Genomic DNA, 26,046 nt, shown 5'->3' on the forward strand with positions numbered 1-26,046 from the left:
TTTGTATGGTTTAAGTTTCTCTTGTCTTTTGAAAGTACCAATTTAGTTTTCTAGGTATAACAGTCTCTCTTTTACTGTTAATGTAACTCTTGAGTTGTATCCGGTTAGACATAACTTAGCTTTGAATTTTGTTCAAAAGCAATTTGTTGTATGCCTGTAATGTCCTTGGTGCCAGAGTAAATGACGAGTTGTAGCTTATACTTCCTATTTCTGAGTTTACAGTCTGTTTGGAATAAAAGAGAGGTTGAAGTTTACCGATACTTTGGACAGAATCACTGGTAGAAGTTGATATTAAATACGTTGATTTACTAAATCAGATAGTTAAAAGTATTGTACGACTTAGGGGAAAAAAAGGATATACTGGTAAGGGAGGATTGCCAGGTGAAAATAGGAAGGGTACAAAGCAGTCCATGTAACAGTCTGAGGGTAGCGTGGGAATGTGAATGAAGAATCTGTGTATACATGTGTAAGTATGAAGGTGAAGTGAAGTAGCTCAATCCTGTCCGACTCTTTGCGACCCTGTAGACTGTAGCCTACCAGGCTCTTCCCTCCATGGGATTCTCCAGGCAAGAATACTGGAGTGGGTTGCCATTTCCTTCTCCAGGGGATCTTCCTGACCCAGGGATCGAACCTGGGTCTCCCGCATTGCAGGCAGACGCTTTAACCTCTGAGCCACCAGGGTAGGCTATGCGTAAGTATAGCCATGGTCAATTTTTGAAAGGCTTTATAAGAAACTGTTGATGGTAGTTTTACTCTGGGGAATCTTGTATAGTGGATGCTTGATTTACTTTTCATTGCATGACAAAAAAAAGCACATATTATTTCTGTTTGAAAAAATAATTGCTCAGTCTTTGAACATTCAGCTTTAAGAAATGTGTCTAATAATATACTCATATATCCACAGATATTTTATTTCTACTGCCTGAACATTGAGAGGGACGTATTTGCAGAAAAGCTTGATTTGAGCAATTAAGTCTGTTTTCAAAATCCTCGCTGGCTGAGGCTTACGGTTACTCAATTTCTTTGCAGGGAGACCAAATTTTGAGGAAGGCGGACCAGTGTCAGTGGGAAGAAAGCATGAATTTATACGATCAGAGAGTGGAAATTGGCGTATTTTCAGAGAGGAACAGAATGGAGAAGATGAAGATGGAGGCTGGCGACTAACTGGATCGAGAAGGGATGGAGAAAGGTGGCGGCCTCACAGCCCTGGTAAGAACCCTGTTGAGCAGAAGCACGCAGGGACCCAAGGAAGCGAGGATTTTGCAGAAATTTTTAAGAAAACCTAAACCGATAAAAAAGAGAGGAGTCATATTTATGTTGTCACACTCAGTCTTGTTACTACAAAAAAATTTGACATAAAAATTCCCCACACCTGTTCAGTTGATTAGAAAAAGTCACTTTTCTTTTTCTGGGGCAGTATGGTTTAATGGGAAGCACCTGCCCTTAACTGTGAAAATGAGAGAGAATTTCATTTGGTTTTTCTAAGTCTCTGAATCTTTTTTCAGCATGCTTTTTAATGTGGTAATTTTATGCTTACTTAGGAATATGTGCTTTCCCTGAAGTGAGGTTTTTTTTTCCCTGCATAAGAAAGGATTTATTCTTTTTTTGTTCTGAAAATGTGATTTCTTCTTATTTGAAGAATAAACTTTAATCCTAGGTCAGAAGCATAATCATAAGTTTATCCTTTTGTCCCTCTAACTTTAGAAAAAGGAGAGAGAATAGTCATGATTAGTGGTTTTGTAAGTTCTTCTGTTTGACTCTTAAGAAGGCTTCAAACTGTTCTTCCTGACATTAGATATGCTGGTAATTGAAGACACTGGTGCTTTGTGTCAAAGTTCATTCCCTACCCAAGTGCTGATTCCATGCCTCATGATCATCAGATGCCCCTGCAGTTTGAATCTTGGGTCATGCAGAACTGAAGCATACAAAGAGTGTGTACATGTCTTTTGAATTTCGTATGCATAACATTATTTTATGTACTGACTGTATGCCAAGGAAGCGTACTTTAATGGAGGGAGATATAATAATGTAATGCTGGGAAAGATTGAAGGCAGGAGGAGAAGGGGACGACAGAGGATGAGATGGGTTAGATGGCATCACCGACTCGATGGACGTGAGTCTGAGTAAGCTCCAGGAGTTGGTGATGGATAGGGAAGCCTGGCGTGGTGCAGTCCATGGGGTCGTAGAGAAGTTGCACCCTGAGTGACTGAACTGAACTGATAATAATGTAAACTCTTTTCATTTACTTAAAAGAAGTTGATTAATAAATCATTGGCCTGAGTAAACATTATAACTGGCCCTTAGGTTCCTTTATGGAGTTGTGGATAGGTGGAAACTTAGTGAAGTTAATCATTGGATAGAGTCATAATCCTTTTATCTCAACTCCTCACTGGCTGCCTCTTGGGAGAGATTTCTGTCATTAGTGGGCATTGTTTGCATCACAGTTATCTGGGCAGTTCTTATCAGTCTGTGTCCTGGGCAACCAGATCTTAGAGTTCTCTTCAGGGGATTATGGGATTTTGTGCTGAGCTTGCCTGTAAGCAGAGGGGCTTGTAGACTGTGTTCCCAACAGACATTCAGTGAAAGAATGGTCAGGATCTGGGCTGAGTGAGAAGAAAATTCCAGCTGATCAAAAACAAACAAGGTGAATGTTTTGGAAGATGAACAGTGTTTCTGAGCCTGAACGTCTAATGTTCATTCTATTAAAGTGAGTTAAAAGTAAATATATTCTGCCACTTACCACCTCACCCAAGAGCTTAGATTTTGGATATATATTGTCTCTATTTTTGTCCACCTATCTTTTGTAAATATTTCTTTCCAGTGAAATTTGACTTTCACGTCAGTTTTGTCATCAGCTTGGTGATTTTCCAGTTTTTTTTAATCCATTTATTTTAAAAAGACAGTTTGTGGGACATAAAGATATATGGGGGCTGAACAGTGTAAATATGCATTTAAAAAATCTACTTTTTTAACCCAGCATATTAAAAGCAAGTCTGATTATGTCAGTTGTTATTAGTTACTATTTTAACATTTTAATTAATGTTTTATTAGAGTTGATTAAAATTTTAAATACAGTGATTTTGACTTAAGAAAATAATATCATAATTTAGTTCAGATTTAAGGTCTATAAAGCAGTGGTCAGTCTTAATAAGCTATAGATGTGCCTTATCTGCTACATTTAGTTTCATGAATAAAATTTTATTAACTATTTAAGATAACAAAACAATGATAGGGTGTAATTTTATTAAAGTACATCTCACAGCTGGGTAGTTATGGAGTTGGGAGCATTAAGGACAGCAGAGCACCCGCTCTGGGAGGTGAACTCAGGAAACTGAGAGGGAAACATGAGCCACATGCCTAGAAGGATAGATTCCTATCGCAGTGCATACTTAGACACAAGAGCAGCAGACAGAGCACTCTGGAATTCAGCTTTTGATCATGAATACTTCTTTGGGATAATGGCTCTAGGTTTACATTTGGACAATCTGGTTATAAAACTCCTTCATTTTCATAGGAGGCAGTAAATTGTGTTTTGTTGTTGTAAGTAAAGTGTGGGAAGTGGAAGAATAAAGTTTTCTTTCCTTTTTGTAAGTGACTTATGGGACTTCCCTGGTGGCTCAGACAGTAAAAAAAGAATCTGCCTGCAGTGCAGAAGACCTGGGTTCAATCCCTGGGTGCAGAAAATCCCCTGGAGAAGGAAATGGCAATCCACTCCAGTATCCTTGCCTGGAGAAGTCCATGAACAGAGGGACCTGGTGGGCTACAGTCCATGGGGTCACAAAGAGTCAGACATGCCTGAGTGAGTAACACTTTCACACTTTCACTTTAAGAGGCTTATAAGATGCTACCTGTATTTGATATTTTAACATTTTGCCCTGATCACAGGTTTTAGCAAATTGGGTCTCAAGAGTACAGTAACATTTAATTTTGACCTCCTTTGTGTGTGTGTGTGTGTGTGTGTGTGTGTGTGTGTATCTCCCTCGGAGAAAGCAGTCAAGGATATAAAATCATAATAGGATAAAACTTGCATCACTTTTGAAGACTCTCTTAGATTCAGGTTTGTCAGTATTAACAAGAGGACTGCCCCCCACCTGTTTTTTGTTTGTTTTTTTTTTTTACTTAGATCTTCTCTTCTTGGGCAGTTGTTTTCTGTTGGAAAGTAGATGTTCTAAGTAATATGCAAGGGTGGATTTAGGAATGTCCCTGGGGGTATTCCATGGAAATTCAAACTCCCTAGAGAGAGTTAAGAGATGAGAGAAAAGGGAAAGGAAAGTAAGCCTGTTACTGTGGAAAGAGCAGTAGAGGATGCAGCATTGGATTCCAGTTGCTTTGTTATGCAGGTTACTTCTGCTGTCAGAGGTTTTGTTTCATAAACTATATAATTGGGATAGTGGGCCAGATATGACATGTCAGTGCTATAATTTCATGACTGTTTTGGGAAGTGGGGAGGAATCAGAATTACCAATGGGATCCTGACACTAGTGGGTGGACATGATGAGCCTGGTATTAAGAATTGACATAATAGCATCATGTCGTGGATATTGTTATATTGTCGAGGGGGCTGGTGTTATCCATAAAGAATGATAGTTTCATCAGAAGAAAGAAAATGCTTTAAGACTTGCCAAAGGGAGAGCATGGACTCAGGATGGAAGGATAGCCAGTGCCTAAGTCTAGGCTAGGAGTGGGCCACATGAATGACTGATCAACACTTCAGTCAGACATTCAGTTCTAGAGCTTATTAAAAGTAGATACTTCAAAGAACTGTCCTTTAAAAGTGGTTTCCTTTAAGTTTATCTTTAAAAGCTTTAGAGTATGTTGTGATAGTAGTTTATGAAGATAACTACTGTTGTCACTTACTGAGGGTACATAGAATATAATAGTGAACTTTGAGCTTCGTTTTGTTTGCTTCATTTCCTACTTTTCTCTTTATAGGTTGATCCATTTGCATTAGCTGTCAGTTGTAATTTTCTCCTTTGATTCCTGTCCATGGTTTTCTCTTTCGAATACTGTCATAAAACTTCTCTAAGGTTTGTGTCCTCCTCCTCATCCCAGATGGCCCTCGTTCTGCAGGCTGGCGGGAACACATGGAACGACGGCGAAGGTTTGAGTTTGATTTTCGAGATCGGGATGATGAACGGGGTTACCGAAGGGTGCGCTCCGGCAGTGGAAGCATAGATGATGACAGGGATAGCTTGCCTGAATGGTGCTTGGAGGACGCTGAAGAGGAAATGGGCACATTTGACTCATCTGGAGCGTTCCTCTCTCTGAAGGTAAGAAATTTGTTTTAAATATTATCACAGGTACTGACCTTCTTCCAAATCCAAATATGCTGTTCATCTTTGGCTTTATTTTCTCCCTACAGAAAGTACAGAAAGAGCCTATTCCAGAAGAGCAGGAGATGGACTTCCGACCTGTAGAAGAAGGGGAGGAGTGCTCCGACTCTGAGGGCAGCCATAATGAAGAAGCCAAAGAACCCGATAAGACAAATAAGAAGGAGGCAGAGAAGACAGACAGAACAGGAGTTGGTAAGGCTCGTTTTGCCCTTTATTTTTAATCAAACTAAGTTTCCTAAGTTGTTAATTTAAGATTGCTTCCTATTGCAGAAGCTAGTGAGGAAACAACCCAGACCTCCTCTTCATCTGCTAGACCAGGTTCTCCTTCAGACCAACCTCAGGAAGCACCACAGTTTGAGAGGAAAGAGGAATCCAAAACTGAGCAAATGGAAAAAGCTGAAGAAGAGAGTCGGACAGAAAATAGTCTATCAACCAAAGTATCCAGCAGGGGGGATGGTATGTATTTATGAGAGTCAGCAAGCCAGACTTGGATTTTGCTGGGACAGGTGATTAAATGATATGATAGGCTTCATTTTTGCCTCTTTGAACTGCTTCTAGTGGTGGATTATTGGAATAGGTTGTTTTACCTGTGTGTGTGCACATGCTCAGTCACTTCAGTTGTGTCCAATTCTGTGAGACCCTATAGACTATAGCTTGCCAGGCTCCTTTGTCCACGAGATTCTCCAGGCAAGAATACTGGAGTGGGTTGTCATGCTGTACTCCCAGGGATCTTCCTGACCCAGGGATCAAACGGGAATCTCCTGCTTTGCAGGCAGATTCTTTACCACTGAGTCACAGGAGAAGCCCATTTTACCAGTCAGCCTACTCAAACACTGCTTCCCCTGTGTATCTATCCCAGAATTCATCAAAACAAGTAGAAGCAGCAAGGTACTATCACTTCCTAGGGGTACAGCCACCCTGGTATCAGTCAGGCAAACTGGATTTGGGATCCTCTTGCCTGGAAAATCCCATGGACGAAGGAGCCTGGAAGGCTGCAGTCCATGGGGTTGCTAAGAGTCGGGCATGACAGAGCGACTTCACTTTCACTTTTCACTTTCATGCATTGGAGAAAGAAATGGCAACCCACTCCAGTGTTCTTGCCTGGAGAATCCCAGGGACAGGGAAGCCTGGTGGGCTGCCGTCTGTGGGGTCGCAGAGTTGGACACGACTGAAGCGACTTAGAAGCAGCAGCAGTAGTTTGATTTCTGTATCAGATTCCTTTTATGTAATGGCTGTGTATGTGTCCAGATGACAGACCATAATGCCATTGTTTCAAAGAGGCCAAGATAACTCTGTGGAAGACCCATCACCTTTGCTAGAGAATAAACTTAAACTATATCTCCTTTTCCAGTGTTACTGTATTGATTTTAAGTTGCTCATACACCTTAACAGGCAGTATTAATGTTCATTTCCATGGTTCTTCTTGTCTGTACTAAAAAATGTCAGTGTAATGCCTGATATGGAAAGGTAATTGATTTATTCACAATGAAAATTAGGGCTTCCCTGATAGCTCAGTTGGTAAAGAATCCACCTGCAAGGCAGGAGACCCTGGTTCACTTCCTGAGTTGGGAAGATCCTCTGGAGATAGGATAGGCTACCCACTCCAGTATTCTTGGGCTTACCTTGTGGCTCAGTTGGTAACGAATCCACCTGCAATGAGGGAGACCTGGGTTTGATCCCTCGTTTGGGAAGATCCCCTGGAAAAGGGAAAGGCTACCCACTCCAGTATTCTCGCCTGGAGAATTCCATGGACTATGGGTTGCAAAGGGTCAGATACAACTGAGCACCTTTCACTTTCACCATGAAAATTCATGCCTGTTAACTTGGCCTGTGAGAACCTTGCGTGATCTAGCATCTGCCCTGCCTCTGCAGTTTCAGCACTAAACTCTCTCTGTACTTTGTACTCTGTTCGTCAGCTTCACAACCTGTTAGCCCTGAAATGTGCCTTGCTCTCTTGCCTTTGTGCCTTAGCATACGCTGTTTTCTGTGCCTGAAACTCTCCCACCCCAAGGTCCCAAGCTAGGTTAGGTGTCTTCTCCTTAAACAGCCAGTACCGTTTCTGAAAAACAACATTATGAAGAACTGTTTGTCATTTCTCTTGCCCAGTAAATACTATTTTGAGAGCTTGAAACAAGGATTTTTTTTTTCCTTCCATTTTTTTATGTTGGTAACAAAGCTAAATGAATGAATTCAGCAAGTACTTGAATCTCTACTGTATATATCAGGTACCATGGGACTTGCACATTTTGAGACCTCTTTCATTTGTAGTAGTAATTTTTCAGCTATGCTGTGGCTCCAAGTTATTTGTGGTTCATACTTCTAAATGTACACATCTAGGGCCTTATTCTAGGAGGTTTTAGGATGGGGTCTAGACACGTATCTTTTGGGAAAGCTGCATAAATGTCCATTGAGGATTGAAACTCTGGACTTAATAATTTATAGGGGAAATAAAGCATGTGCATATCAGTAACCTAGGACCAAAAAAATACGGATTCATGATTGGCACACTCCTGGAATGATCAGGAAGCAAGTGTCTTTGAACTTGTCTTAAAATAATGAGTAGAATTTGGAGTTGGGTGTAGCAGGATGAATTAGGAGAGGGTGTTCCAGTAGGAGGTTGCAGTGAAAGCTACAGCGAGGAAATGGGGCCGATCCAAGCATGGGCAGGAAATCAGCCTCTGTTTTTATTTAGATAAAGTATGAGATGTGAAAAGGCGGCCGGTGGGAAACATGGTTGGAACATGTATCTGAAAGCTGTGTGTGAGGGTAGATTGTGTTGACAGAGGGCTGCTCTGTGACCTGTTGGTGTCCTGAGCAGTGCACTTGTAAAGGGAGGTCGTGGCAGATGAGATTTCACAGTAAAAATTGACAGGACATAGTTACTGCTTGTTGTTTATTAGGGCAAGGAGGAAAGAAGAGTCAAAGATGAATGAGGTGTGTGAGAGGATTTAGGGTATCCTTAATAGAAAAAGAGTGTAAGTTTTGAGGAGCACATTTGGGAGGGGAGAGATCAGGTTAGGAACATGGAGTCTGAGGTGTTGGTGAGAAATTCGGTAGAGATGGCCAGAGAGCAGTTGAGAGTGAGGGGACTGCAGAAAGAATGAACATTTAAAAGGTTACATGCACTGTTAGGAGTGAGAAGAAGTGGACTGAGAATAGAACCTGGGTAATCCCTATTTTTAGAGGGTAGATAGAGGAGCCAGAGAAAAATTTTGGCAAGGCAGGAAGAAGAGTGCAGGAAAAGGAAGGAAGGAGAACGTTCCAGTTTAGAATTGGGAAGATAATGTCAGACCTAAGGTTCAGTGATGGGGACTAGGAAAAACCATTGTGTTTGAGCACTTTGGGTGAATGCTTATTTTTGGGAGAGACGCTTTGGGGCTGTTGGAAGTGGAAGTTACCTTATAGCTGGTGTGGGTGGTGGTGAAGTAGGGAAAGTTGTATAGACGTCACACTGTCCTTTTAAGAAGTCTGGCAAAGGGTGGAGAGGAACCGGCATTTGGAGAAGCTTGCTATAATTGAACAAACAAGATTTCAAAGGGGAAACTACGATTGTATCTAATTACTTCCATCCCCCTTTCCGCCTCAAGAGCCTGAATACTGAGAGGTTAGAAATAGGAACCAAGACAGAACCTCTTTTGTAGTCTTTACTCTTATTGTGAAGAACCTCCTGCTCTGTACAGGTAGACCCAGTGAACTTTTTGTTACCCTGCAGAATGTATTGTATTGAATTATGTGTCGAATTATAAATCGAATTATTATGAATTATAAGTCGGAATAGGTAATTATTCAAAGTAATTGCAGATGTTTTTAATAAAGGTTTTTATACTTCCCTTGTAGCTCAGCTGGTAAAGAACCCACCTGCAATGTGGGAGACATAGTTTCCATCCCTGGGTTGGGAAGATCCCCTGGAGAAGGGAAAGGCTACCCACTCTCCAGTATTCTGGCCTGGAGAATTCCGTGGACTGTATAGTCCATGGCGTCATTAAGAATTGGACACGACTGAGCAACTTTCACTTTCACGTGCTGAGATACAGTGTCTTTGAGGAGATTTGCAGTACTATTTACTGTCTTTACAACTCAGAGACATGATGTAAAGAAGGGATTGGACTAATTCTGTTTGTTTTCAAGAGGTCGACCTATAACTATTGGGTAGATACTCTAGTGACACAGTATGGCACTGCAGCACTTCGTCATTCTGGGGAGGAATACACACTTCTCCATAAGAAGTAGGAGCAGTGTTCATGACATGGTTCACAAATCTGTTGAACCCATTTAGCGAGCTGCTCAACTTGATGCTAGTTATTCTTTCTAAGAGTCTATTTTAGAGGATTTTCATCTGTCTACGTTTTTTTTCTCTAGAAGTGGTTCCTGCTGTCCAGCAGCCCCTATCTCAGATCCCTTCAGATACAGCCTCTCCGCTCCTCATCCTCCCGCCTCCTGTCCCCAGCCCTAGTCCTGCCCTCCGGCCAGTGGAGACGCCAGTCGTCGGTGCTCCTGGAATGGGCAGTGTTCCCACAGAGCCAGATGACGAAGAGGGTCTCAAACACTTGGAGCAGGTACAAGTCACGTAATAATTCTATCTTTCCTCGTGAACTGCCATAAAAATTGAAAAGCATTAAATGAATATTCAGAAATGGAACTTTTGTGCACTAGATCCTGTGTACTGAGAAACTTGTTTTCGTGTCTCATGTTTATTTGTGAGTAATTGTCTTTCAAACCATTTCACGCTTTTAAGTTTCTGCTATGTAGTAGTCATTAAGTCAGGTTATTTTTTGCTCTTCTGAGGTTGCCCTGAGCTGTTTCCTTTTCTTTTTTCTTTTTGGAGATTAATGGAATGCCAGAAATGGCGAATACAAGCAGCTGTGGATAGGCACTGTGTCATCTATATTTTTCGCCTAAAGTGTAACAGGGAAAACCGAAATACCATCATATTGATGTCTCTAGAGTTCCCTAACATTTTTATATACTGTTGCTTGTATGTAAGGTAAATGATAGCTTGCTTTCTACAGAGGAAATTCTCTTTCCTTCAGGGTACAGTAGTTGGTGGCAGGAAGTATTGCAGAAAGGAATAAAAACTTGTAAAAGTTTTTATTTGTAATTGTATTATAATTGAGCTTTTTGATCTATTAACATGTTTTTACAGATTTAGTTTGTATAATTTAGGATTATTTGTTTAAATGGCACTCTTAAGTGTGTTGATAAGATGCTTGAATTTTGATCTGTTCCAGTTTTAGTCTCATTTGAGTTTGCTTGATAATTGTGAAACATTAAGCAAGACTTGATCCTCCTGAACCTGCCTTAGTTCACAAAGTTTCCCTCTTTGTGAAATGAGGATCATACCTATTTCATGGCATTATTGGATGAATTGAATTGTTGCCTGCTGTGTCCTTTGCACAGTGCCTCTCACAGATCAAGTAGTCCAAAAGAGACAATTACGTGTACAAGTATTAATTTAGGATCATTTGTTTCCACAGTTCATTTTTTAATTTTTTCTCTTAGCAAGCTGAGAAAATGGTGGCTTATCTCCAAGACAGTGCACTAGATGATGAGAGACTGGCATCAAAACTGCAAGAACACAGAGCGAAGGGAGTCTCAATTCCACTGATGCATGAAGCAATGCAGAAGTGGTATTACAAAGATCCTCAGGGAGAAATTCAAGGTAGGTTGTTCCATTCTACTCTAAGTAGAGAAGCATGCCATTACCTCCAGATTCTCTAAGATGGTGATTCAGTCGTTCAGTCACTCAGTCGTGTCTGACTCTTTGCGACCCTGTGGACTGCAGCATGCCAGGCTTCCCTGTCCATCACCAGCTCCCAGAACTTGCTCAAACTCATGTCCATTGAGTTGGTGATGGCATGCAACCATCTCATCCTCTGTCATCCCCTTCTCCTCCTGCCTTCAGTCTTTCCCAGCATCAGTCCTTCCAGTGAATATTCAGGACTGATTTCCTTTAGGATGGACTGGTTGGATCTCCTTGCAGTCCAAGGGACTCTCAAGGGTCTTCTCCAACACCACAGAACAAAAGCATGGTGATTATTTAACATTAATTTGTGTAATCGTAGAACAGAAGTCAGCGCTGCAGGCTTTCTTCTTTTGTATAGATGTTTGTTTAATAGGTTCCTTCATTAGTACTTTACATTTCAATGATGGGAGGGAGTCCAGTGAAAATAATCTGAATACAAGGCAGATTGTGATTACTAATATGATGTGGGGGGGAGTAGTCAGTATGCTTAAGACCCCCTCATTTCTGGCATGCCAGCTACTGACTGGGCAGTTGAGTTTCATCTATTCACTGTATTTTACCACCTTATAAAAAAAGATGATGGCAGTCATCTTGGAAAAGCTTGTTTGAATGTTTCACTGAAATGGAGTTGATATCATAAATGACAAATATTTAAAATATTTGAAAAGAGTACCATATTTTAAACTAATTGCTTAAAGTATGTGTATGGTATGTAAGTTAGATTAGAATGGGGAGAGAATGTTGTGAAGAACATCTGTTGATTTTTCATTTCTGCTTTTGAAGTTTTTGCTTGTAACCTGAATTTTGTTGTTGACTGTTACTTCTCTTTAACGTCATAATTTCTTTTCTATCCTCAGTCCTCCTCCCCTGCTTTATTCTTCCTTATAGTATCTATCACTGCATGGCACTGTGTATATTTTTTGATTATCTGAATTTGCATGCCTGTAGAATGTTTTAATTAAAACATATACAGGTGTGTATTGTAATTATATTTATTTTGAGATAATTGTAGCTTTATAAACAGTTGTGAGAAATAATACACAGATTCTATGTACATTTTCCCAGTTCACCCAGTGGTAACCTCTTGCAAAACTAATAGTATCACACCCAGGATATGGACACTGATACAGTCAAGATTCAGAACAGGCTCTGAACAGTCTTTAACAGAACAAAAGTTTTAAATTTTGATGAAGTACAGTAGATTATGAATACCTTTTTTCTTTTATGGATTGTGCTTTGGTTTAATTAAGAACTCTTTGCTGAACACATCTCAAATGTTTTATCCCTTTCCCCTTCCCAACTCATAGCTTTATGTTTTGTATTTAAGTTGGTATTCCATTTTGAGTTAATTTTTATATAAGGTATGTGATGTAGGTCAAGATTTTAATTTTTTTTGCCTGTGAATATCCACCTGTACTGGTACCTTTTCCTCTGTCTTTTTTCTATCTGTCTTTTCCTCCCTGAATTGTCGTTGTACTTTCTTCAAGATTTCGTTGAACATATTTATTTGTGTTGGTTGATTTCTGGGTTCTGTTTTCTTTTGCTCTTTTGGCCATGCTGCATGGATTCTGGGATCTTAGTTTCCCAACTAGGGATTGAACATCTGCCCCTGCAGCAGTAGCACAGAGCCCTACCCACTGGACTACCAGAAATTCCTTGGTTTCTTTATTCTTTATTTGATCTTTGTGTTTGCCCCTCTAGCCACAGCTGTGTGGTCTTGATTACCATAGCTATAAAGTGAGTTCTGAAATTGGGTATACTGGTTTTTACCATAAAAGTTTTTGAGTAATCCTATTTATATATACCAGAAATCTTGTGGAGATTTTAATAGTGCATGGGTGTGTGCTAAGTTGCTTCAGTCATATGCAAGTCTTTTCGACCCTGTGGACTGTACCCCGCCAGGTTCCTCTGTCCATGGGATTCTCCAGGCGAGGATACTGGAGTAGGTTGCCATATAGGGATTACGTTACACTTTTATCATTTTGAAGAGAATTGACAATTTTTACCATGTTGAGTCTTCCCATCCATGAACGTGGTATGTCTCAGTTTTTTTAGATCTTTAATTTCTTTCATCAGCACTGTGTAATTTTCAATATAGATTCTGTGCATATTTTATTAAATTTTTACCTAAGTATATGACTTTTTGAGCAGTTGTAAATCTTGCTGTATTTCAGTGTTTACTGCTACTATGCAGAATTGAATTTTAGATGTTTGTGTATTCTGTGACCTTACTGAGCTCTTTTATTAGTGCTAGGAGTTGTTTTGTTAGATTCCATAGGTTTTCTATGTAGACTGCTGTCATCTGCAGATAGGGATGGTTTTCTTTTTTTCCTTTCCAATCTGTAAGCCTCCTTCCTTTTGTTGCTTTACTGTGTATTCCAAACTGTTAAGTAAGAGGGGTGAGAGCAGACACACTTGCTTTGTTTATCCTACTTTCCTACCTTAGGGGGAGCTCTAATAATGATTAAGTGGTCGTGTTAACTGTTGAGTTTTTTAGGTGCTGTTTATCTGGTTAAGGAAGTACCCTTTATTTTGAGAGCTTTTTATCATGATTGGATATTAGGTTTTGTCAAATGCTTTTTCAGCATCCCTTGATAACGATCATGTGATTTTTCTTTTACCCAGTTAAATATGGTAGATTACAATGACTGGTTTTTTGAATATTGAATCAGATTTTCATCCTTGGAATAAACTGTTTGGTCATGGTATGTAATTCATTTTATATATTGCTGAATCTTAGTGATAAATTGTTTGGGATTTTTGTATCTCCATTCCTAAAGAATATTTTGTAGTTTTTTTTTTGTTTGTACTCTCATTGTCTGATTTTGGTATCAAGATAATACTAGCTTCATAAAATGAACTGGCAATTATTTCTTCCCCTTCTGTTTTATGGAAAACATTGTTTAGAATTGGTGTGAACTCTTGGTGTGTGTGTGGTTTCTGCTTTAGTAGTTTGTACTTCTTAACCTCCTACTCTTGTTTGTTCCTTCCCCCCTTCCTTCCCACTAGTAACCACTAATTTGTTCTTTGTGTCTATGAGTCTGTTTCTTTTTGGCTGTTTTTACTAATTAGGTGTATTTTTTAGATTCTACATATAAGTGATATCATATAGTATTTGTTTGTCTTTGATTTTACCAGTCCAATTTGCTATTTTGCAAATAGCAAAATTCCATTTTTTTTTTTTTTTTTATGAGTGAGTAATGTGCCATTATAGACTTTCCAGGTGGTGCTGTTGGCAAAGACCCCACCTGCCAATGCAGGTAGATGCAAGAGGCATGGGTTCAGTCCCTGGATCAGGAAGATCCTCTGGAGGAGGGCATGGCAACCCACTTCAGTTTTCTTGCCTGGAGAATCCCATGGACAGAGGAGCCTGGCAAGCCACAGTCCCTTGGGTTGCACAGAGTTGAGCATGACTAAAGCAACTTAGCACATAGCACACAGCAGAGCATGCCTTTGTGTATATATATACCACACCCTATTTATACATTTATCTGTTGACAGACACTTAGGTAGCTTCCATATCTTGGCAATTGTAAATAATGCTGCTATAAACATTGGGATGCATATATTTTTTTGAATTAGTGTTTTTGTTTTATTTCAGATATGTATACCCAAGAATGGAATTGCTGGGTCATATGGTAGTTCTGTTCTTAGTTGGTTTTTTTTTTTTGAGAAACATCCATATGTTTGCCACAGGGTGTTAATTGTTTAAATGTTTGGTAAAATTTTCCATTTGGAATATAAAAATTACAAATTCAGAAATCTTGATAGTTATAGGACTGTTTATTAAGTTATCTATTTGATGTGAATGAATTGTGATAGTTTATGTTTTTCGATTAATTGGGCTGTGTCATCTGGATTTATGTGTGTAGAGTATTCTGTTCTTATTCCCGTATTATCTTTTTGATAAGGGTTCTGTTGCCTGTTTAATATCTTTAGGTTCTGTGGTAATCTCCAGTTTCATTCTTGAAGTTGATATCTTGTTCATTTCTTTTTTAATCTCCTGTCAGACTTGCTACAGGCTTCTAGTCAGCCTCCTGCCTTGTGTCTACCTTACAGAGTCTTTTTTTGTTTGTTTTATATCTAATGTCCAGAGTTTTTAGTTGCATTTGGCAGGAGCAGGGGAGAAAGTACATCTACTCCACCTTTCCAGATGTGGAAATTCCAGGGCTTTGTTTGTTTGTTTACTGCTATAGATTCCTGCCTGGACCTATATGATTGGTATTCAGTAAATATTTCCTGAGTTCGAAATTCAGTGCCTGGGTGCAGGCTCAAAAATGACAGTATGATCTTGGACATGCCTTCAAGTCCAAGGCAAACTGTTAAACATCACAGTAATCCGAATCTGTGCCCCAACCCCTGATGCAGAAGAAGCTGAAGTTGACCGATTCTACAAAGACCTACAAGACCTTCTAGAACTAACAGCAAAAAAAAAGATGTCCTTTTCATCACAGGGTATTGAAATGGAAAAGCAGGAAGTCAAGAGATACCTGGAGTAACAGGCAAGTTTGGCCTTGGAGTACAAAATGAAGTGGGGCAAAGGCTAACAGAGTTTTGTCAAGAGAACACACTAGTTATAGCAAACACCCTTTTCCAACAACACAGAGAGACAACTCTGCACATGGACATTGTCAGACGGTCAATACCGAAATCAGATTGATTATGTTCTTTGCAGCCGAAGATGGAGAAGCTGTATACAGTCAGCAAAAACAAGATCTGGAGCTGATTGGCTCCGATCATGAGCTCCTTATTGCAAAATACAGGCTTAAATTGAATAAAATAGGGAAAACCACTAGGCCATTCAGATATGACTTAAATCAAATCCCTTATGATTTTACAGTGCAAGTGGTGAATAGATTGAAGGGATTAGACCTGGTAGACTGCCAGAACTATGGACGACAGAGGATCATGACATTGTACAGGAAGCAGTGACCAAAACCATCCCAAAGAGAAAGAAATGCAGGAAGGTAAATGGTTGTCTGAGGAGGCTTTACAAATAACTAAGGAAAGGAGAGAAGTGAAAAGCAAGGGACAAATGAAAAGATACACCCAACTGAATGCAGGTTTCCAGAGAATAGCAGGGAGAGATAAGAAGGCCTTCTTCAACGAACAATGCATGGAAGTAGAGGAAAACAATAGAATGGGAAAGACTAGAGATCTCTTCGAGAAAATTGAAGATAACCAAGGGAACATTTCATGCAAGGATGGGCATGATAATGGACAGAAACGTTAAGGACCTAACAGAGAAGAGATTAAGACGAGGTGGCAAGAATATACAGAAGAACCATACAAAAAAGGTCCTAATGACTGGGATAACCACGCTGGTGTGGTCAGTCACCTAGAGCTAGACATCCTGAAGTGTGAAGTCAAGTGGGCCTTAGGAAGCATCACTACAAACAAAGCTAGTGGAGCTGCTTTCCAGCTGAGCTATTTCACATCCTAAAAGATAATATGATTAATGTGCTGCATTCAATATGCCAGCAAATTTGGAAAACTCAGCAGTGCCACAGGACTGGAAAACGTCAGTTTTCATTCTAATCCCAAAGAAAGGCAATGCCCAAGAATGTTCAAACTACTGTACATTTGCACTCATTTTGCATGCTAGTAAGGTTATGCTCAAAATTCTTCAAGCTATGATTCAGCAGTATGTGAACTGAGAACTTGCAGATGTATGAGTTGGGCTTAGAAAAGGCAGAGGAACCAGAGATCAAATTGTCAACATTCATTGGATTATAGAGAAAGCAAGGAAATTCCAGAAAAACATCTACTTTTGCTCACTGACTATGCTAAAACCTTTGTGTGGATCACAGAATACTGGAAAATTCTTAGAGATGGCAATACCAGACCACCTTACCAGTCTGCTAAGAAACCTGCATGCAAGCCAAGAAGCAACAGTTAGAACCTTACATGGAACAGCAGATTGGTTCAAAATTGGGAAAGGAGTGCAACAAGGCTGTATATTGTCACTCTGTTTTTTTAACTTCTTTGCAAAGTACATCCCTGGCAGGCTGGATGACTCACAAGCTGTAATCAAAATTGTTGGGAGAAATAACAACCTCAGATAGGCAGATGATACCACTCTAATGGTAGAATGTAAAGAGGAACTAAAGAACCTCTTGATGAAGGTGAAAGAGGAGAATGAAAAAGCCAGCTTAAAACTCAACATTCAAAAACAAAGATCATGGTATCTGGTCCCATCACTTCATGGCAAACAGAAGGATAAAAGGTGGGAAGCAGTGACAGATTTTCTTTTTTCTTGGCCTTCAAATCACTGTGAACAGTAACTGCATCCATGAAATTATAAGTTGCTGTTCCTTGGAAGGAAAGACAAACCTACACAGAATATTAAAAAGCAGAGACATCACTTTGCTGACAAAGGTCTATATAGTCAAAACTATGGTTTTTCCAGTAGTCATGTACAGATATGAGAGTTGGACCACAAAGAAGGCTGAGCACTGAAGAATGCTGTTTTTGAATTGTGGTGTTGGAGAAGACTCTTGAGATCACTGGGATAGCAAAGAGATCAAACCAGTCAGTCCTAAAGGAAATCAACACTGAATATTCATTGGAAGGACTGATGCTGAAGCTCCAATACTTTTGGCCACCGGATGTGAAGAACCGACTCATTGGAAAAGACCCTGATGCTGGGAACGATTGAGGGCAAGAGGAGAAGAGGGCAGCAGAGGATGAGACAGATAGCATCACCAACTCACTGGACATGAATTTGATCAAACCCAGGGAGATAGTGAAGGACAGGAAACCCTGGTGTGCTGTAGTCCATGGGCTCGCAAAGAGTGAACACGACTTGGCAACTGAACAACAGCAACAAATACTTCCTGAATCACTAGTTGTTGATCAGAGTGTGTTCATTAATTTTATGTATAAAATATTTGGCTATTTATTATTGTAAAAGATCCAGAAAATGTTAGTTTTTTTTCCCTTACCAAGGCCTGATTTAATCTTACCTCAGATAAATAATAAAAAATTGGTCATCTTTCTTAATTAATTATTGTTTATAGTTTGCCTAACTTCCAACAAGCTCTGACAGGGAATGAAAATTGGAGAGGAGCATATTCAGCCATGCATGTTTATATTCTCTGTATCTGTGTGATACCAGATCTAACAAATACTCTTTTCAGTATGAATGCTTTTCTGAAATGAGCTTTAGAGACTGAGTGAGTTGGAGACAATTATTCTCTTTAAGATAGTTAAAACACTGCTGAGAAATTAGGATGTGTATACATAAGGCTTATTTCTAAATTGTTTCTGTAGTATTTTATTAGTTTGAAGTCTGTTCACCACTTTTCCTGGTAAATTAACATCAGGAGCCACCTGAAACAAGTTGTTACCTCTATCTGGGTGAGGATCAGACCCAGGAAATATTTTTTTTGTTTTTAGCTTGAAAGGATTTTTATTGACCTTCTGTTTAATTATTGTTATTGTAGGTCCCTTCAATAATCAGGAGATGGCGGAATGGTTTCAGGCGGGCTATTTCACTATGTCTTTGTTGGTAAAGAGAGCATGTGATGAAAGCTTCCAGCCTCTTGGTGATATCATGAAAATGTGGGGAAGGGTTCCTTTCTCTCCCGGACCAGCTCCCCCTCCGCATATGGTAAGTAACTTATGCCTCACTCAGAACACAGTAGACCCAGAAGCACTTGCTCTAGATGTTACATCTCATGAAGAAGAAACTGTAGTTCTTGAAAGTAATTGATCAGATGACAGTGGGAAGTCTGACTCAGACTATATATGTAGCTATAATGATCTTTTAAAACTCAGATGTCTGTGCCTGTCCTCCTCTTCCTGTCTCTTCTCTCAACATACACACACGTGTGTGTGTGTGTGTGTGTGTGTGTGTGTGTGTGTGTGTGTGTGTGTGTGTGTGTGTATACCCACACTCACACATACCCCACACTCATTCTAAAGAAATAGAATCCTCTGGTAGCTTTAGCATGTGCTAAAGGAAGAATATTTTGTCTTGGCCTCCCTACCAGTTCATGCGTGTTTTGGCTCCTTACCTTTCCAAGTTCATTTTAGAGCTTTCACCTTTATCTACTGTGCTTCAACACAACTGACTTAGAGTTTCTTGTTGCTTCTAGTTAGAATGCCCATTCTCCTCTCCATTTATTTACCTTTTCAAAAAAATATGTGCCTCTTTGCTACCCCATGGACTGTAGCCCACCATGCTCCACTGTCCATGGGATTCTCCATGGACAGAGTGGGTTGAATACTGGAGTGGCTTGCTGTTTCTTTCTGCAGGGGATCTTCCCAACCCAGGGATCCAACCCGAGTCTCTTGCATTTTAGGCAGATTCTTTACCATCTAAGCCCCCAGGGAAGCCCTTTTAAAATATGTTACTGATATTTAACTAAAAATTGGATCATAACATAACCCTTTTAGTATGCTGACACTGGAGACCTTTGAAGGGGAAGTCTTTTTTGCAGCTGCTCCTGGGCCTCTCCCTGTTGAGTTCCTTTGGATCTGTGCCTCACTTTTCCATTTTCCAGGTTGGAGTGTCTGATTGCTGGCCATAGTCTTAAATGACCATAGTCAGAAATCTTTATTCTGAACACTGGATTTCTACAGTAAGATCCATGGATTTACTCACCAATTATGTATTGAGGATCTGTGCCAGGGCTGTGTTAGGTTCTTATGAGATAAAGATGAGTAAGTCATTTGCAACATCTGTAGCCAAGAGAGTTCATAAATGAGAACAGTGGCTATCACATTGTTTTGACCATAGCAAATAGTAAAAAACAAAAGATTTTCATATCACTACTTCATATATTCGTTAACTTGCGGATATATCTGAAGTAAGTTTGACGAAACATTTGGTGCCATGTACATACATTCTTTGTGTTTCTTCTTTTTTCCCCCAGTATGTAAATGTTTATCTTGACCCAATAATTAATTTCACTGTCCACTGATGGATTGAGACCTCCTATAGTTTGCAGAGCAGTGAAGAGTCCTAGGGAATTACCCTGACATTTCTGTTGTAAATCCAGAAAAATTGTTATATTGTTGTATGTAAATTGTACTTTTACCATCTACTCAGAAATTGGGATGTGTTTTTATCTTGAGAATGTTTGAGAACTGACAGCTGGCCACTTGGAGCTTGGCGTGCTAGCTCTAATCCATTTCCTGACTTCCAGTTATAGGGGATGAGCCTCATCAGACCCACTTAAGGGGACAGACTGTGGGAAGCTCTGCTTCCTGTCAGGTATTGCCTTTGCCCTTAGGTTAATTGTCGATTAACCTACTGTAGCTTTTATCCCGAATAGTTAAATGAGAAAAAAGAATGTCCTTGAGTTTCAGGTGAACCTCACTCAAAGGAGTCATACATCAAATGTGTTTTTCTGAATTGTAATCAGTGTGCAGTAAAGATATAAACCGTTCATTAATGATCTTTCTTAATTTTAGTCTTTATCACCCTTAGGCTTTTATTTCTGCTATCTTATATTTCACCTTTCATTTTTCCCCCACTTTTGTCTTCCAAAATTTAAATTCCAGCCATATTATTTGATATGTAAGCTAAAAAAGTTTTTACTAACCCTTATTTTTAAATTTGTGATGTATTAAAAGCAATAGAAGCACCTCTAATTTTTGGATAGAGAGTTAAACAGTTGTGAAAGCTCTTTTATATTCCATTTCATTTTAAATGTCTCATCCTCTTTAAGAAGACATACATTGGCTCCCTGTATTTGTTATGTGCTACTGTAAAAGTCTTACCATAGCATTTAATTTTACTCCGTTCTGTTTTGTCCTGCTTCTCTAATTTTTACATAATCTCCAAGTTTATAAGTCACTTTTAAGATTGGGAGAACGATTTTTTTTTTTTTTTTTTAATTATTTGTTTGACTGTGCCAGTCTTAGTTGTGACACTCCGAATCTTCAGTTGCAGCATGTGGGATATAGTTCCCTGACCAGGGATCAAACCCTGGCCCCCTGCCTTAGAACACGGAGTCTTAACCACTGGACCACCAGGGAGATCCCTGGTTGTTATTTTTTAGTTATAGTATGAACTCTGGATTACGGAACAATGTTCAGCCTCAAGGGCGAGAGAGAAGAAAAGCTAAATAGGGACCCTTTCCCACCTCAGGGAATCTCTTACAGTGCCAACACCACCTCCTTCCACTAGATGGCACTGCTTCGTTTCCAAAGGTGCCTGACTTTTTTTTTTTTTAATAGTTAAGGGGGGCAAAAAGAAGTCTAGGAGTACTAAATGGCTTTTAGGCTCTTTCACTTTATTTACTGGTATTTCTTTCCTCTACCCCTTCACTCCCAGGGAGAGCTGGACCAGGAACGACTGACCAGGCAGCAGGAACTCACAGCCTTGTACCAGATGCAGCACCTTCAGTATCAGCAATTCCTAATACAGTAAGAGCAGTAATGTGGTGGGGTGCACTGTAGCACCAAAAGGGCCTTCAGATGTAATCTGCTCCCAAATTTCACCTTTTCCAGCAGAAATCTCAGTTTATAGGATACTTCGATCACCCAGCTAGTGGCATAGTGCCACTGTACATCCTAAGTTTGGTCTTAGCTTGCTTCTTAAATATTGGAAGTTTGCAGAAGGTGACACATAACTAATTTTGCAATATATTTAGCTGCTAAAGCAAGAATCAGTGATTTTAAGAATTAATTGCCTTCTGGATGGCTCAGCTTTGCCACAGAGAAAAAGTAGATGTGAAGGCAGAAAAGAAGTAAAAGTTTATGCTATTAGTAGTGGTATGGAATCACTTAGATTGTGAGTCCCTTTCGTGGAAGAAGTAAGATTTACTATCATCTGGTGCACAGGTTGGCAGACTGAATGGCGACCTGTTTTCCTAAGCAGAGTTTTATTGGCGCTGAGTCATACCCATGTGTTTGTGTATTATCTGGCTCTTTACAGGAAAAAATTGTCCACCTCTGTTCTAGTGAAAAAATTGTTAACCTAAAATTTTCCGAGCCAAAACTTATAAATTTGAGGATTTTTATACAAGTGGGATTTTATTTTTGCACAGAGTTCTTCATGTGGAAATAGCTATTAGTTTGAACCTGTTTTATTTTCTGATAAAAGGTTATTAACATCCTAAAGGAGTTTTCCAGTTTTTGACATTTCTTTAATTTTTTTTCTATTTTCACTCAGCAGCATGTCATCTGTTAGTTTAGTTCTTTCAAGAATAACGTATTGAACTGTTTGTGTGACTATTGTGAAGTATTGTAAAAATATATTTGATATTGATTTCTAATGGGGTTTTCTTTTGTTGGTGTGGGGGCTGAACTTTGTCTTGTAATGTCTCTGTGAAGTGAACTAAATGTGGGTAGACAGGTTATACCGTGTCTTACTTTTTGAAGACAACAGTATGCGCAGGTTCTGGCCCAGCAGCAGAAAGCAGCGCTGTCTTCCCAGCAGCAGCAGCAGTTGGCGCTTCTTCTCCAGCAGTTCCAGGCGCTGAAGATGAGGTCGGTGCTTGTTTGCATGGTGTGTCACGTTGTGTGTGTTTTAAACAAAGAGAGAAAAGGAAATTTTTAATCTGTGAAGTTTAGTATCAAAATAGCCACACAAAACGCCTATCTTTGTGTTGTGTGTAAGAACATAGTTTAAAAAATAACTAACAAAGGATTTATTTGGTCTTTTTACTCAGAGGATAAAATTTGCATAATAACCAAAGAATACTAAGAACACTTGAAAAGCAGTGTAGTCTCATGGACTTAGCAAGAAAAAAGTTTGTGGTCGAGAAATTTAATCTCATTTTTACCTGTAATATTTCAGGAACGATATTAACAGTGCCACATAGAGTTACACTTTTCCAGACCCAGTAGCCATTAAAGTGGGTCTAAAGACATGGAAACCATGCTAAAAATCTTAAGTTCCTGCTGTTTCAGATTATCATTCAGGGTAGTATTTATCTCCCGCAAAGGTGTTAGTCATTGCTCTTAAAAACTTTACTGTCCAATTTAACCAAAACCTTTCATATTTTTCCCTTGAGCCGTAACCCATTCTGTAAGATAGGCAGGTTAGATCATGTTAAGGTCTTAGTTTTAAAGATGGGCAAACTGGGAGTCAGAGCAGGTAAAGGACTTAGTTGACATAATACGCAGAAAACTTCAGAGACTGAACTATAAAATGCATACCTTTTGACTTATGGTCTATGAGTTTTTTTCATGATAAATGCTGCCTCTGTGACTCTTAATGAATTTTTTAAAGACAGCAGGCATATCTATTATTTGGAAATCAAAATTTGCCAATACTTTGAGGAGTCCAGAAATGTGATTACTTTGCGTGTATCCTTTTTTCTTTCCTAAATGTTTTGGTTAAATATTTTAGTTAAAACAGTGAAGTTTTTTGGCTAAGTAACCTTGAACTGTGGTGCTGGAGAAGACTCGTGTGAGTCCCTTGGACTGCAAGGAGATCCAACCAGACCATCCTAAAGGACACCAGTCCTGGGTGTTCATTGGAAGGACTGATGCTGAGGCTGAAACTCCAATATTTTGGTCACCTCATGTGAAGAGTTGACTCATTGGAAAAGACTCTGATGCTGGGAGGGATTGGGGGCAGGAGGAGAAGGGGACGACAGAGGATGAGATGGCTGGATGGCATCAGCAACTCAATGGACATGAGTTTGCGTGAACTCCAGGAGCTGGTGATGGACAGGGAGGCCTGGCGTGCTGCGATTCATGGGGTCGCAAAGAGTCGGACACGACTGAGCGACTGAACTGAACTGAACCTTGAAAACCTACAGATAATCTGAAAATACTTCTTTATCTATTTTCTTGAATCACAAGAACAAGTTAATTTTGTTAATTTTCTAATTTCCCTTTTGCAGAATATCTGATCAGAACATCATTCCCTCAGTAACTAGGTCTGTGTCAGTGCCAGATACTGGTTCTATCTGGGAACTCCAGCCAGCACCCTCACAGCCTACAGGTAAAAACTTAGATTGGCCTTTAGTATAGCTCCAAGGATTTAGATTCTAATAACTTTTATAATTGAGTTTTTTGTTATTTTTTTTTAAATCAATTTTGGGACTGCTTTGTAGTGAATATTAATGAAAAGTGGTTTTTAAAGGAAATTTTTATTTTTTTAATAGGTCCCAGCAAAGGATTGAAAATAGCTCTTAAGGAGTTGCTGGAAATTCTTTAGTAGATAGATTTCCTGAACTTGAGCCTCCTCTTTTTTTTTTTAAAAAAACATTGTCCTAACCCATTGTAGAAAAGTCTTTTAAATTGTCTTTAATCGTTGGAGAAAAAGCATAAATAAAAACATAAGTAATGATGACCTATTCTTTTGAGTCAAGGATTGATGTGTAACTTACCACTGTAGGTACCCAGAAATTTAGGAAATAGAAAAGGCTGCTGTTGTTGCCTCATTTTCTCATCTTTTTGCCTAGTGCTTTCTTTCCTTCTGGATATGCAGACGGGTATTGTTATAAACTAGAGCCTGCTGGTAGTTCAGTGTGTTTAGAAGCAGAGCAGACCCTTGCGATGAAGCTCGCTCTGGGACAGGAGAGCAGCTTCTTTATGCTTCTGGATATTTAGCCGTGTGTGTCAGCTCTCATACCCATCACCTCTATTCCTTCCTGTCTTCCAGTTTGGGAAGGCGGTAGCGTATGGGATCTTCCCCTTGACCCCGCGACTCCAGCACCTGCCCTTGAACAGCTTCAGCAGATGGAGAAGGCCAAAGCTGCGAAGGTCTGCATCTCATTCTGCCATAGCAGTGCCTGCTTTCCAGCTGCAGGACATAGACATTTGCTTATTGATACCTGTATCACTGTAGCTGCTCACACATTATTCCTTTAAATTCACAGCTATGTAGCTGGTATAAGCACATTCACACTCTCTCCTTACTGTGCTGCCTTCCCCTCCAAAAGGCCTCAAAACAGTTAAAAGTAACAAGTTTAAATTAAGTCAGTCAGTATGGGTTTGTTGACACATTAATGATCACGGTCATATATTACATCTTTCATGATAATTGCTTATTATAAGACCATAAGAAAATATCCACTATATTGCTTATTAGACCCTTGATCTGAGGCTTGAGTTCCCACATTGAATCTTTATGGTGGTGTTTATTTGCACTCTAGAGTCCAAGACATACAGCTAAAAAGCTCAATGTTAACATTACATTATGTGTTCCATTTGCATACTTTGGAGGAGCTAACAATCTTGAATTTTGGTTTTAATACCTGCCAGAGAGGTTGCCTGTCAACGCCTGGTGTCATTGTAATGATTTCTGGGTTCTCATGCCTCGGAGAGAATCTTATTTCTATTTTATATTTAGTGCGTTCTTATCCCCTGAGGTAGTGATAGTATCTTTAGAGTGCCCAGAACATGAAAAGAGTTCGTGGTCAAGATCTATCTCCATATGAGTTGACAGACCAGAGTTCCAACAGTTTTTGAGTCTGTTCTTATTCCTCCGTGCTTTGTGCTTTGAACACGTAGCTGATGAAACCTTGTGTTCTTGTCTGTGTGCACATGTGTGTCAGGGATAGGCAGGATGTGGACACGGACAAGGAGCACAAGAAAGCACGTGGGCCAGCTTCCTAGTAGGGGAGGTGGGGATCAGAAATTGGATGACACTTGAATAGACAGTGATTCCTGAGCTAATGTCACTTAAAGGATAGTAGGAGTTATTTCAGTTGCAGGATTTGGGATTGACAGTAAAGTGAAAATTAAACTGCAGTTGAAGGAAGCAAGACCTGTAAAGGCTAGAAGTATATGTGAACATCTTGGCACAGGAGACAGTTAAATAACTTGGTCTAGCCTGGAGCTGGTATGTCTGAAGAATAAATGATGAGAGAGATTAAAGATGAGGCAGGCCAGTAACTTGCCTGTGTCACGTTCAAGACTTAGGATTTATTTTCGAAGTGAAGAATGGTGTTAAATGTAAGCCTGGGAGAGTCAGATGTTGAGTTGGGGACCATGGGCAAAACTGGATGATGGGAAGCCAGGTGATGGACTTGTAGGAACGTGCATGAGAAAGTAAAGGCC

At 39.6% G+C, this 26,046-nt stretch overlaps 1 protein-coding gene across 5 annotated transcripts in view; it reads left to right on the forward strand.

Annotated features, from left to right (window-relative positions):
• GIGYF2 (GRB10 interacting GYF protein 2) overlaps positions 1–26,046 on the forward strand; it is a 129,373-nt gene that overhangs the window by 74,518 nt on the left and 28,809 nt on the right. For 4 of the 5 annotated variants that reach the window (XM_027537934.1, XM_027537936.1, XM_027537935.1 and 1 more), the window contains 11 exons: positions 1,030–1,209; positions 5,053–5,270; positions 5,363–5,525; positions 5,604–5,789; positions 9,693–9,889; positions 10,833–10,992; positions 18,522–18,688; positions 21,362–21,453; positions 22,411–22,518; positions 23,883–23,983; positions 24,647–24,747. In XM_027537934.1, coding sequence (XP_027393735.1) covers positions 1,030–1,209; positions 5,053–5,270; positions 5,363–5,525; positions 5,604–5,789; positions 9,693–9,889; positions 10,833–10,992; positions 18,522–18,688; positions 21,362–21,453; positions 22,411–22,518; positions 23,883–23,983; positions 24,647–24,747 — 1,673 coding nt within the window. The remainder of the gene's footprint in view (positions 1–1,029; positions 1,210–5,052; positions 5,271–5,362; positions 5,526–5,603; positions 5,790–9,692; positions 9,890–10,832; positions 10,993–18,521; positions 18,689–21,361; positions 21,454–22,410; positions 22,519–23,882; positions 23,984–24,646; positions 24,748–26,046) is intronic. The other variant, XM_027537937.1, reaches the window with a different exon arrangement.

This window comes from Bos indicus x Bos taurus, chromosome 3 (assembly GCF_003369695.1).
Source record: "Bos indicus x Bos taurus breed Angus x Brahman F1 hybrid chromosome 3, Bos_hybrid_MaternalHap_v2.0, whole genome shotgun sequence".
In the NCBI taxonomy this organism is placed as follows: domain Eukaryota; kingdom Metazoa; phylum Chordata; class Mammalia; order Artiodactyla; family Bovidae; genus Bos; species Bos indicus x Bos taurus.